Source organism: Oncorhynchus mykiss, chromosome 21, assembly GCF_057628025.1.
Source record: "Oncorhynchus mykiss isolate SJ-2025 chromosome 21, ASM5762802v1, whole genome shotgun sequence".
Taxonomy (NCBI): domain Eukaryota; kingdom Metazoa; phylum Chordata; class Actinopteri; order Salmoniformes; family Salmonidae; genus Oncorhynchus; species Oncorhynchus mykiss.
In genome coordinates, this window is record NC_143042.1 from 22,924,319 (window position 1) to 22,938,232 (window position 13,914).

General features: G+C 46.8%; 1 protein-coding gene across 1 annotated transcript in view; it reads left to right on the forward strand.

Annotated features, from left to right (window-relative positions):
* Window positions 1-13,914, forward strand: part of LOC110501063 (SLIT-ROBO Rho GTPase-activating protein 1-like) — a 30,639-nt gene that overhangs the window by 14,518 nt on the left and 2,207 nt on the right. Inside the window, exons 2-22 of the mRNA XM_036957660.2 lie at window positions 4,112-4,307; window positions 4,444-4,498; window positions 4,627-4,734; window positions 6,015-6,077; window positions 6,716-6,907; window positions 7,036-7,164; window positions 7,384-7,605; window positions 7,710-7,811; window positions 8,381-8,578; window positions 8,689-8,773; window positions 9,084-9,111; window positions 9,243-9,276; window positions 9,368-9,428; window positions 9,575-9,652; window positions 9,738-9,872; window positions 10,524-10,629; window positions 11,505-11,729; window positions 11,948-12,021; window positions 12,412-12,592; window positions 12,994-13,107; window positions 13,480-13,801. Of these exons, the coding sequence (XP_036813555.2) occupies window positions 4,112-4,307; window positions 4,444-4,498; window positions 4,627-4,734; window positions 6,015-6,077; window positions 6,716-6,907; window positions 7,036-7,164; window positions 7,384-7,605; window positions 7,710-7,811; window positions 8,381-8,578; window positions 8,689-8,773; window positions 9,084-9,111; window positions 9,243-9,276; window positions 9,368-9,428; window positions 9,575-9,652; window positions 9,738-9,872; window positions 10,524-10,629; window positions 11,505-11,729; window positions 11,948-12,021; window positions 12,412-12,592; window positions 12,994-13,107; window positions 13,480-13,801 (2,708 nt within the window). The remainder of the gene's footprint in view (window positions 1-4,111; window positions 4,308-4,443; window positions 4,499-4,626; window positions 4,735-6,014; window positions 6,078-6,715; window positions 6,908-7,035; window positions 7,165-7,383; window positions 7,606-7,709; window positions 7,812-8,380; window positions 8,579-8,688; window positions 8,774-9,083; window positions 9,112-9,242; window positions 9,277-9,367; window positions 9,429-9,574; window positions 9,653-9,737; window positions 9,873-10,523; window positions 10,630-11,504; window positions 11,730-11,947; window positions 12,022-12,411; window positions 12,593-12,993; window positions 13,108-13,479; window positions 13,802-13,914) is intronic.

Consider the following 13,914-nt stretch of genomic DNA (forward strand, 5'->3'; position numbering starts at 1 on the left):
TGTGCGCCCATCCCAGTCTGGCAGCTGGCCAAAACACACTTGGGGATGCCCTGCATTACAATGACCACTTAAAGATACAGCACTGCTTTGCTGCTGCTCTCTCCCGTCTTAGTGGAGGTACATGTATGTATCTGAATTGTCGCTATGTGGATTTGCAGTCTGCCTTCCCTCCCCATCCTGTGATTGGTCAGGAGCAACTGTGTTTATGAGGGGGGCTGTTCTACTGACGTGATGATGTGACAGTGAGTGTTGAGTATTGATCTGAAGCCCAGGTATACCCAGGTATTCTGACCTCTATGTATTTCACAGTGCTTATGTCTGGCTGGCAGTCTCTGTGTGCAAAGATATGAGGCATTTTTTAAATGTTTGGTAACATCAAGTGATGGCTTGGATCATATAAGCCTGAATGATAAGTGCAAAAGAGGGAAGGGGAAAGAGAAATGGAAGGGGAGTGGAAGAGATAAGGAAGGAGGGGGACCCTGTGAAAGTGAGCTCTTCTGCAAGCAGCTCTGCTTTTGCCTGCGTCTGCATGTGTGTGATTACTGACCACACATCTGCATGCCTGAGAGGATAGGAGGGAGAGAATGAAGGGAATGGAAGGAGAGAGGGAGGAGGGAAGAGATGGAGAGAGAGCACTCACAGCAGTGTGTGGTTGTGAGACTGAAGGAAGAAGAAATTGGTGGCCAATGCCAACACTTACGTGTGTGTTCTGCTCTTGTGTCCTTGGACCTGTTTGTCATGGAAATGAGCCAGGATGAGCTTCCTCTTCCTGTTCAGCTGTGACATCACACACACACACACACACACTCCAGGTGTCTAAGCCACGAAAGGTAGTGTCAGATTGGTGAAAGTAATTGTTCTTGGTTTGTGCAGAGTTGTATTATTCACAATCATACATTCATATCAAAGACACCCTCCACTCCTCTTAGACAACAAACAAGAGCAACAACATGGATGGAAGAACAAGAGAAGGGAAATGTTTCTACAGCATCCAACAGAAGTCATGTATCTCACTCACTCCTCAGACCCGCTGTCTCTCTCTCCCTCCCCTGTATCACAACCATGATTGGGTGGCACACAATTGGTCCAGGTTTGGCCGGGGCTGTTTCTAAGGAGTCATCTTGGACCGCATCCTTTGCCCACAATAACATTAAATATACACACACACATTATACAAACACACACATTAAATATACACACACACATTATACAAACACACACATTAAATATACACACACACATTATACAAACACACACATTAAATATACACACACACATACCAATCCCACAGTCAGCATGGCAGTGCACACTTCAGTGGTTGTGCTGTTTCAGAGCGAGGGATCAGAAGTTTACATACACTTAGATTGTAGTCATTACAACTCGTTTTTCAACCACTCCACAAATGTCTTGTGAAACAAACTATAGTTTTGGCAAGTCGGTTAGGACATCTACTTTGTGCATGACACAAGCAATTTTTCCAACAATTGTTTACAGACAGATTATTTCACTTATAATTCACTGTATCACAATTCCAGTGGGTCAGAAGTTTGCATACAGTAAGTTGACTGTGCCTTTAAATTTCTTGGACAATTCCCGAAAATGATGTAATGGCTTTAGAAGCTTCTGATAGGCTAATTGAAATCATTTGAGTCAATTGGAGGTGTACCTGTGGATGTATTTCAAGGGCTACCTTCAAAATCAGTGCCTCTTTGTTTGACATCATAGAAAAATCAAAAGAAAACAGCCAAGACCTCAGAAAACAAATTGTAGACCTCCACAATTCTGGTACATCCTTGGGAGCAATTTCCAAATGCCTGAAGCTACCACTTTCAACTGGACAAACAATAGTATGCAAGTATAAACACCGTGAGACCACGCAACCGTCATACCGCTCAGGAAGGAGACGTGTTCTGTCTCCTAGAGATGAACGTACTATGGTGCAAAAAGTGCAAATCAATCCCAGAACATCAGCAAAGGACCTTGTGAAGATGCTGGAGGAAACGGGTACAAAAGTATCTATATCCACAGTAAAATGTGTCCTATATCGACATAACCTGAAAGGCCGCTCAGCAAGGAAGAAGCCACTGCTCCAAAACCGCCATAAAAAAGCCAGAGTACGGTTTGCAACTGCACATGGGGACAAAGATCGTACTTTTTGGAGAAATGTCCTTTGGTCTGAGGAAACAAAAATAGAACTGTTTGGCCATAATGACCATCTTTATGTATGGAGGAAAAAGGGGGATGCTTGCAAGCCGAAGAACACCATCCCAACCGTCAAGCATGGGGGTGGCAGCATCATGTTGTGGGAGTGCTTTGCTGCAGAAGGGACTGATGCACTTCACAAAATAGATGGCATCATGAGCGAACAAAATTATGTGGATATATTGAAGCAACAACTCAAGAACTCAGTCAGGAAGTTAAAGCTTGGTCTCAAATGGGTCTTCCAAATGGACAATGACCCCAAGCACACTTCCAAAGTTTTGGCAAAATGGCTTAAAACCTCTTAGAACTACCCCCCTACTTTGTGCAATATCCGCCTGAAGACATACCCAAATCTAACAGCCTGTAGCTCAGGCACAGAACCAAGTATATGCATATTCTTGGTACCATTTGAAAGAAAACACTCTGAAGTTTGTGTAAATGTGAATTGAATGTAGGAGAATAACACACAATAGATCTGGTTTAGATAAAACTAATTGGTGAAGGTATTCTATTTATTTTTGTATCATCATCTTTAAAATGAACAAGATAAAACAAACATTCAGATAAGACGATGGCGACAATTTTAGTGAAAAAATTAAGAGGGCAACAGTACTTGTGCAAAGTTTCAGAATGATAACTTCCAAAATGAGTGTGCTACATGACATTTATCATGAAGTCACCCAGGTGTCCCACACAAGTAGCCCAAAAGTACCCAAGTGGCCAAATTGGTGAAGGTATACATTTTGAATGGAATAACTATATACAAAATACCAACATGGTATTCTAGCACACCCCCCCACAAAAATGCTGAAAATTAAAAAATATATATATTTTTTTTTCCCCAAAAAAATTAACATTTTTTTTTGAAAAAAATGTTATGAAAAAAAAAATGAGTTTAAATGTATTTGGCTAAGGTGTATGTAAACTTCTGACTTCAACTGCATCTGACACAGGAAGGAGAGGACTGGCAGAGAATACACAACGATAACCCCCCCCACCTCTCCCACTCTCCCTCTCTCTCACACATACACACATTCTATATTTCTCCCTTCCTCATTTTCTTTCTCTCTCCTTATCTTGGTCTCTCCCTTTCACAGTCTCTCTCACACACACATGGACACGCAGACACACCAATCTCCAGGGGACCCTCTCCACTCCACTACCTGTTGTCTTGGCAACCACACACTGTGTGTGGACCATGTGACGAAGAAGGTGAAGACCGAGCTCATATCTGCCGCATCGAGATTGACACACACACACACACACACACACACACACACACACACACACATATACTGGTGTGCATGCACAGATATGCTTCATAAAGATCCCAATAGAATAATGTCATGGCCTTTAGCCTGAAGAATCTGATTTCCAGTCACGCATGCTCGTGTGTGTGTTTGCACACGCATGCACGAAAGTGTGCAGAGACATGCACGTTCCCCACTGTGATAGTGGATTATCTTGTGAGCATGTGTTCTAACGCAAAATGGCTGCCGTGTGCATTACCCAGGTGGGTGCCTAGCTACACATTAGTGGGTGATGAAGAGCGGTGTTCCCATCATCTGTAAAGGGCTTTGAGACCTGGTGAAAAACACAATATGAATACAATTCATTAGTATATGGGCCAGTACTCTGCAAAAGTGTTATGTTTGCATCTGTTAGTGAGTGTGTATTACTAGAGATGTCTGTGTAACTGAATGATTGTGTTTGTCTGTGGAGGTCTGGTTTAGGGTGTGTGCATGCAGTTCTGTGTCCATGTCAGTGCAGGGAAGTGTGTAAACATGTCTGATTGGGTTTACAGTATGTCTCTGAGGGTGTGTGGTGTGCATTTCTATAATCGTATGTGTATATATTCCTGCTTGTGTGTATACCCTATATATCTGATTATAAGTGTATCTGTGTGTAGATGTGCGTGCCCAGCTGGTGGAGCAGCAGCGGTGTTTGGAACAGCAGACAGAGATGAGGGTGCAGCTGCTGCAGGACCTGCAGGACTTCTTCAGGAAGAAGGCTGAGATCGAGACGGAGTACTCCAGGAACCTGGAGAAACTAGCAGAGCGGTTCATGGCCAAGACACGCAGCACCAAGGACCACCAGCAGTACAAGTAAGATGGTGTGTGTGTGTGTGTGTGTGTGTAGTGTGTGTGTGTGTGCATAGCTCATATGTGTTTAAGTGTAAACAGTGGCTTTATGTTTGTGTTGATTCGAGTACAACCTCCCCGATGTTTCTCTCTCCTACAGAAAGGACCAGAACTTGCTGTCTCCAGTTAACTGCTGGTACCTGCTGCTGAACCAGGTAATGAATCTGTTTGTTTGCATGTGTGCTCAATCCTGAAGGCACATATTGCTGACATGTTGGTTCTCTTCATTGAAAAGTTGCCTGTGTTCAGGCAATGTAAGCACATGATCTATCTCGCTCTTCAGGTGAGGAGGGAGAGTAAAGACCACGCCACACTCAGTGACCTCTACCTGAACAACGTCATCACCCGCCTCACGCACATCAGCGACGACTCCGCCCGCCTGCTCAAAAGAGTGAGCCAATCACAGCCTCTTCTCATACACGTGTCACAGAACATCAGGGGTCAGCGTTCAAAGTTGACTTTCCCAAGGGAATAGAGGGTTTAATAGCTTTGACGACAAGTCTGTTAGTATGAGAGGGAGCAAGAAGAGGACTAGAAGAGTTCATGTTTTCTAAGGAAAAGTAAAGGCTCATATTTCCCCCTGTGTATTTTCCCAGAAGCCTCTTGGTTTGAGAGGGTGCTTTAAAAGGAGCCACAAAGAATTAACCTGATTGGTTTTAATCAAAAGTACAGAAGTGGTCCACATTTCCCCCCGTGTATTTTCAGAGAAGCCTGCCTCCGAGTGCTGTAGAACAAGTTAAACACACACACCCTTTCCGAATTCAGCTCATCATGTTCATTATTCATCTCTATGTGGCTCCTGTTTTATTAATGAGAGCTAAAGTGCTTAGAGATCTGCTAGCTTGTAGCTACATACAGTACGCCTAGACATAGAGGCTTCGTAACTGTGTTATAACTGCTTATGAAGCCAGGGGCGCAACTTTGGTTTTAAAAGTGGGGGGACATAGTTATTTATTTTTTATATAAATATATATATATATATAAAAAAAAAATATCTACAGTCGGATAAACACTCAACTGCCTACCCAACCGCTTGGAGGCGTCCGCATGGTCCTAAAGCACATTATTGCCTCGTTTTGTATATCATTCCAATGATAAAACTGACTGCTGTCCCCCAGTCCCTAGTGAAAGTTGCACCCCTGTATGAAGCTCTAGCACACAGATGACACTTGTCAGTCACTGTGAGTGAGCCGAGGATGACACCGGCTGGTGACCATGACAACGCTGAGTTTCTGACAACCTGGTGTCCATGGTGACCGGCTCAGCTGGTCCACCTCACAGTGAGAAGGCTCGTGGAATGGGATTCATCCATTCTGGGATTTTAGAGTCATTTGGCTTAATGCAATATTAATGCTGTACAGAATGCTATAACTCAAACTCCCAGACTGGAAGGAGATGTTTAATACATGAGGACTCAGACACACACACACACAGGAGCTAGGAGCTACAGCCTGGCTCCTGCCACTATATGTTTTATTTATGGATTCATCTGTTTATGGATGGATTTATTTATTCATATGCCCTCTTTATCTGATTATGAAACATTTCTCATTTGCAGTGATGACCTCCCTTCTCCACTGTGTTGATGAAATATCTCTCTCCTCCTCCGTACCTCCTCTCTCGTCTCCCCACTCTGCTCCCCTCCTCCCCTCCCCTCCCCTCCTCCCTTAGAGTAAAGAGATCACCTTTCAGCTGCAGGAGGACTTGATGAAGCTCCTTAATGAACTCTACACCGTAAGTGACATCTATAACTGCCCCACACACAGTCTCCATTAAACATATAACTTTAGGGAGTTGAAAGATTTTCTTACGGTCACTTTTCCTGTTCTTAAACAATACATCGTCAAAAACTGCCACACTTTCATTTTAAACATTGCAACATGAACTTTGAGGAATGAGCCACTTTTTCTGTGCTCTACCAATACTTGTAATTTCAGCAAAATGCTGCAAAGGAAAGTTGCTGAGCGTTAAGTTTAGTTAAGTGAAGGCTTGGCAGCCTCAAAAGCTTCTGGTGTAAAGAAATAAACACATGAGCTAGAAAGAACTTAGAGGGGACAGGTCTGTTCCTAACCTCACAGGGTGAAGGGAGGTTTAGGTTGGGTGCAACTCTGCCAATGGTGGGCAACATTTGTCAAGTGCATTTCTATAGGCGACTGTGGTATGAGCAGTAATGTCATGTGGAGTAGGCACGAAACAGGAGAAAACACTTTCAAACGGAGGAGGTACTACCTGAACACGTTCAATGAGGAGCATTCTTTCTGCTTTCCATGTCAAAACCTTTCCGTCTATTAGTGCCTTCTGAACACGACCCAAACGATTTGCCCTGGGCAGAGTTGTTGACAGATGGATGCATTGTGGGCTGTGGTTGCTAGGTGATGAAGACATACCACATGTACCATGGGGAGACGCTGAACGCGGAGACCAAGCTGAGGGATGCCGAACGTCAGGTGGGGGTTGGCAAAGTGGGGCCTGGCGGAGGGGTGGAGCCGCTATTCGGCATGCGTATAGAGGAACGCCACCAGAGACGCAACGCCGCCCGCAAGATGGAGAAGATGAGGGAGAAGGTACAGAAACCCATGACGGACAACCTTTCCATTCCTGTATTAATTTAGATAGACAAAAAAAATATACAACTTTTATTTTCTCCTCACCCTTCTCTCTCCTCCTTCTCTCTCTGTCACTCTCTCACCAGAGGAAGGCTAAGTACTCTGAGAACAAGCTGAAGTCCCTGAAGGCCAGGAACGAGTACCTTCTGACGATGGAAGCCACCAACTCCTCCGTGTTCAAATACTACATCCACGACCTGCCCGATATCATAGACGTGAGTTCACACACACACACACACACACACACACACACACACACACACACACACACACACACAAGCCAGTTTCAGTAGATTTCACTATTACCTAAGCAGTTGACAAAAAGTGTTAGGTGTGTCTTTCTTTCTCTAACACATTACCATCCCCTCCCTCCCTCCCTCCCTCCCTCCCTCCCTCCCTCCCTCCCTCCCTCCCTCCCTCCCTCCCTCCCTCAGTGTTGTGACCTGGGGTACCATTCCAGTCTGAGTCGTGCGTTGAAGACCTACCTGTCTGCAGAGCTGAGTCTGGAGGCCTCCAGGCGGACAGGGTTGGAGGTACTGGAGGGGGCCGTAGAGGGCCTGGATCCTGCCCGAGACAGGCAGCGCCTGCTGGGCCTCTACCCCACTGCCTTCTGCCCCCCGCCACGCTTCAGCTTCCAGCCCCACATGGGGGACCCCGTGAGTGCGCAAAAGAGCAAAAACACACAAGCACGGATTCACAAGCCCCCCCCCCCCCCGGTAGGCGCCCGGTCATGCTGTGTGTTGTTCCTGTTTCCTGTCAGGTGACCCAGATAGCCGCCCAGCCACAGGTGCAGGCAGAGCTCACATCTAGGCTGCAGCAGCTCCAGTCACGCCTCTCCACCCTGAAGATAGAGAACGAGGAGGTGAGAGACACACATTTATCACACAGTCAAATGTACTTCAGTTTCCCAGTGTGCTTTGCTGGAGAGGGGATACCAGACATCTACAGTTTCCCAGTGTGCTGTGTTGTAGTTTGGTTGACTCTCTGACCACATGCTGTGGGACGGAGGAGAGGGAGATTGGGTTGGAGTGATTTTGTGACAGAGGTAGACTTGTAAATAAACAATTTTCGTGCCCTGAAGCTAGAGCTTTTTTTTGGTTATTTATAGTGTGGTTTTGGAGTGTGTATTACGGTTGAGAAGATTATATATGGATTGCTGTGGAATGGGAGGGCAGCTGTTATCTAACCCTGAAGGGCACAGAAGTGCTGATGAAGACTGGAGTAATGAGCTGCATCTGCATGTCTCAGCACACACACACACACACCGTAATTACCATACACAAATAAACACTCACACACCACCTGCACCATACAGATTTAAGATGTGCACACACACTCGCTCAAACCTCATATCCACAAGTACATGAACACACACATACACCACACATCCTCTGTGAGCGACTACTTTGGTCTAACTCTATTTACCCGCAGGTGAAGAAGACGTCAGGGGCCACTCTCACCACCCTCCAGGACATGACAGTGCTGGATGACTATGACGTTTCCCAGAGTTTCACCCACAGTCCCTCTTCAGAGTCGGTCAAGTCCAGCGTGTCGGACGGCTACCTAAACAAACCCAGCCTCGCCAAGCGCCGTGCCAACCAACAGGAGACTGAGCTCTTCTACTTCACGGTGAGACACGCACTCAGAGACAGACACACACACACAGGCTAGTTGATGTCGACAGTTAGGTAGATGTACTGTTAATAAACGCCCCATGTGCTTCTGTCGGTGGTCCACAGAAGTTCCGTGAGTATCTGGAGGGCAGTAATCTGATCTCCAAACTACAGGCCAAGCACGACCTGCTGAAGAAAGCCATGGCCGAGGGTAAGAGACCTCACGCTCTCTCTTGCTTTTTCGATTCTTTCTCGCGGCCTACCCTCTTTCTTTCTCTGTCTCTCTCGTTCTCTTTGTTGGCCTGATTCACGCTGGGCTTCACTTGAACCCGTGTAGTGAAACAGAATGTGAGCTTGCGATATCAGGGTGGTCAAACAAGGCTATCTTATTGTAACTACTATCTCTCTCACTGCCTCTTTTATGGCTTAGAAATATACCTTATGTGCTAATGCCCTCCCTGTCTGACAATTAAAAAACCCTGCCCTCTCTCTGTCTGCCTGTGTCTTTCATGTCTCTCCAGGGCATATAGCAGACACGCTGACCACCAGGTATAGCTCTTAAACATGTTATTGACTGAAGCACTGTTCTATCCGTTTCTATATTTTAAATTGTCTCACCTCTCGTCTTAGTTTTAATTTGCAGAGCTCTGAGTCACTGTTGTCTCTGTTTCTCTCCCTAGCCGTGGACGAAAGAACTCCCATAGCAATCACCAGGTAATGTTTCCACTGTTCCTCCCGCTGCTTGTGTGTGTCTGTGTGTGGTTGGCCTCTGGCGGCTGCTTAATTGCCTGGATGTGTTTTTTAGGACTCGACTAAAGCCATTCCTCTGCTGGTGGAGAGCTGCATCCGTTACATCAACCTCCATGGTGAGTCCTTCTGTTGAAAACAACATGGTGGATCCTCCCCTTAGCCAATTTGGAGGCTAGGGATTAGGAGCCAAGTCCTTTTCAAGTCCCTCTAATGTGTACTGACACATGATTAGACTCTCATAACCGCCTCCCATCTCCTTCAGCTCTTCAGCACCAGGGCATATTCCGTGTGTCGGGGTCGCAGGTGGAGGTCAACGACATCAAGAACTCATTTGAGAGAGGTGAGAGGTCACTGTGAGGTCATCATACTTGTGCTTCCAGGTCAGGGGAAAGGAAACTAACCATGTCCGTCTCTCTGTTGCCAAGGTAACGACCCCCTGATTGACGAGGAGAATAACCATGACATCAACTCGGTGGCCGGTGTGCTGAAGCTCTACTTCCGGGGGCTGGAGAACCCCCTCTTTCCCAAGGAAAGGTTCAACGACCTCATTTCCTGTGTCCGTGAGTAGCAATTCTTTCCTCTAGGGTGTGGGAGGTGGCTGGACAGGAGGACAGGGGTCACTGTTTTAAAGGTGGGAGTGGTGTTTTTTTTGTGTGTATGCAATTAGTGTGTGTTTGTAAAAAGCATCAGCTGTGAAGGTTTTGTGATTTACCATGAATGCAGCTGACATTTGGACAGCTCTAACACGCAATGTGTTGTAAAAATGACCTTTTCACCAGTCGATACGGCCCTTAATTCAAAACGTATTTAAAATGCAACAGATTCTAATTGCTTTACATGCTTCACTAAAATGCACTGTTAGTTTTAGGTCTCCATAAATGATCAGCGCCTGTTCATTGACAAAAAGAGCCGTTTTGAAATGCAGTAATAAAAAGTCTTATGAGTAATACATTCCATTTTGGCACTGTCAAAATGGGTCTCGCTATCTCTCTCTCTCTGTATCTCTCTATCTCCCTATCTCTCTCTTCCTCCCACACACGTCTCCAATGCCATGTCTCTTTCTGTCTTTCTGAAACACACACAGAGAGCTAGCTGCCTCTCTCGCTGGGCTGCTTATATTTCAGGATGTTTCAGGATTACACCTCATGAGTTCCTGGGAATATTACTGACAGTGTGTGTGTGTGTGTGTGTGTGTGTGTGTGTTCCCACAGGTATAGAGAGCCTGTATGACAGAGCTCAGTGTATTCGTAAGATTCTACTGGGTGTTCCACGGGCGACTCTGGTCGTGAATAGATACCTGTTCGCCTTCCTCAACCAGTGAGTGTCTGTACGCTAACACAGAACCACACATGAACCACGTCTGGGCTAGTCTAGAACCCACAGATCCACACAGAAGCAGTACTGGGTTCAACTAGAACACATATAACCACACAGAACCAGGTCTGGGTTAGTCTAGAACATATAGAACCAAGCTGAACTAGATCTGGGCTCGTTAAGAGCACACAGAACCAGGTCTGGGCTAGTATAGAACCCAGAGAACCACACAGAACCAGTACTGGGTTAGTCGAGAGCACACAGAACCAGGTCTGGGCTAGTATAGAACCCAGAGAACCACACAGAACCAGTACTGGGTTAGTCTAGAGCACACTGAACCACACAGAACCAGTACTGGGTTAGTCGAGAGCACACAGAACCAGGTCTGGACTAGTATAGAACCCAGAGAACCACACAGAACCAGTACTGGGTTAGTCTAGAGCACACTGAACCACACAGAACCAGTACTGGGTTAGTCGAGAACACACAGAACCAGGTCTGGGCTAGTGTTGAACACACAGAACCAGTACTGGGTTAGTCGAACATGTAGGTCTGCGGTAGTCTAGATCACACAGAACCACATACAACACGGTCTGTCTATTTGGCTGAACACGATGTCTCATCTCTGCAACTCCAAATAGAGATGGAGGAGGAAGTGTGAACGGGAGGAGAGAGGGAGAAGTGTGAGGTGCAGGTGTGATCTACCACAGCAGAGTCTGAATGTTAGATTGCAGAGTGTTAGATTGCAGTATTCAGTATGAGTATGATGAACATCCCGTATACTTCTATTTGTATCCTGGAGTTAGTGTTTTACTTCCTGCCTGGTCATGTGATGTGGTGTTTAAGTAGTAACATTTTGCCCTGTGCCCCCTGCCCAGCTTATCCCAGTACAGCGATGAGAACATGATGGATGCTGGGAATCTGGCCATCGTCTTCGGCCCCACCCTGCTGCCCACGCCCGACGCCCTGGACCAGGTGGCCTGCCAGGCGCATGTTAATGAGGTCATCAAGACGGTCATCCTGCACCACGACAACATCTTCCCCGACCCCCCGGAGCTGCCTGGGCCCATCTATGAGAAGTGCATGACCGGAGACCAGTACTGGTGAGACAGATGAACTATACTGTATACTCCAGCCTTGCAACCAACCATCTGTGCTTTTATCCTTCTGTTCATCCATTTTGTGAAGTACCAAGGGGGCCCGGTTCTAGCAAGTCTGTCTAATATTGCTGACTGCTGCAGTTATGGTGCTTACACTCCCTTTTTCATCCTTTCCCTCCCTTCACACCCAAACTCTCTTTCTCTCCCTTTATCCTCTCCAGCGAGAGTCCGTTCAGCGAGCCGGGTGGGGAGGCGGAGCCTGATGGCGGCACAGAGACTCAGACCAGTGAGGAGGGTACGCTCTGACCTCTGACCTCTGCACAATCACCCAGTGGGCTTCTCTCTCTTATCCACCAATGGATAGAGAGCTGTCTCCATGGCAACAGCTAGCATAGAGACTCCCCTCTCTCCCTCTGTCGTCTTTCGCTGTGTGCAGTGTGTGATTCCCATTGTAAGGGGGAGGCGGTGGGGTGATGGCTAGCTAAGATGCTCTGATTTCTCTTTCGCGTCCTCCTCGTTCCTCATTGGCTGAGCTCGGAAGGTCAAGCCGGGGACATAAGTGATTGACAGGTCCCCCTCGATCATACGATTTGGCTCTTATCTCTCTGTCCTTTTGCCTCCCACCCCTCTCTCTCTCCATTTCTCTCTTTCTCTCTTCCCCTCTCTCGCTCTCTCTCTCTCTCAGAGGGGGAAGCAGTAGAGGCAGTGGCCAGGTTTGACTATACGGGCCGGTCGGGGCGGGAGCTCTCCTTTAAGAAGGGAGTGACCCTGCAGCTGTTCCAGCGTGCATCACATGACTGGTGGGAGGGGCGACTCAACGGCACCCATGGCCTGGTGCCTCACCAGTACATAACACTGAAGGACAGGCAAGTACACGGCTACAGCATAGCTAGCACATAGCATACACGCTAAGTGACACAACAATGCCAAGAGAACATGTCTGTAAAATATGCCTACAGCGGCATCCCATTGTGGATTGATATCAAGTTAACTGTTGAATGAAAATGTACGTGCTCAACTCCATTTTACTGTATCAAAGGAACTGCCCCTTTTTGACTCTTTAAACATGTTTTGGGGGATTGATTGACTGACTGAATTGATTGATGACCTAATTTATTAATTAAATTGATTGGAGTGAACAATTACTGGCCACTAGTATTGATTGACTAACTGATAATTTGTCTCATTTGTTAGTGCCCTGATTGGTTGGCTAACAGGTTCTGTTTAACACTGATTAGTTGGTAAGAGGTGCTGTGTGGTGTTTCAGGCCTGACTCTGCATCAACAGTGGACAGCGACAGTGGGAGCACTAGCAATGATGACAAGAGAGCCAGAAGTGAGCTGAGCTCTCCTACTGACAGACAGCCTGAGACCTACAACAGGTCAGTAGTTAGATCGCCAGAGACCTACAACAGTTCAGTAGTTAGATCGCCAGAGATCTACAACAGGTCAGTGGTTCGATCGCCAGAGACCTACAACAAGACAGTAGTTAGATCGCCAGAGACCTACAACAGTTCAGTAGTTAGAACGCCAGAGATCTACAACAGGTCAGTGGTTCGATCGCCAGAGACCTACAACAGGACAGTAGTTAGATCGCCAGAGACCTACAACAGGTCAGTAGTTAATACACCACAGATCACCACAAACGTATAAAATGCACAAAGCTAACAAACTAAGCTAGCGGTTTGTGGAGTGTATTGATTTAGTCAAGCTCTAATCTTAACTAACGTTCCATATTGTATGTCTCTCAACAGCAGCCACCGCAGGAAGCGGACTGACATTTTCCGTCGCCCCCTCGGTCGCTCTAAAGACCATGGTAACGGGAGTGTGTTGGAGAGGAACTCGCCACCCGTCACTGGTCACTTCAGCCCGCGGGAGCTCCTTCTGGGGCGGGGCACTGGTTTAACCCCGCCTCTCGACAGCCCTGAGCGTCGTCGCCGTTCCACTGCCGCGGTAACGGTTACCGTGAGCCGCCACGATTCACTGCGTCGGCCTGAAGACACGCCCATCCGGCGCTCCAGCAGCGGGCAGCACGGCTTCAGCTCCAGAACCCTGGACCCAGACACACTGGCACAGGTACACTCTCTCACACACACATACTTTCACACACACACAAGTACATACAGTAATTATACAAAAAATAAACATACTTCATCTTATATTTTCTCTCTGCCACTCTCTCTTTCCTT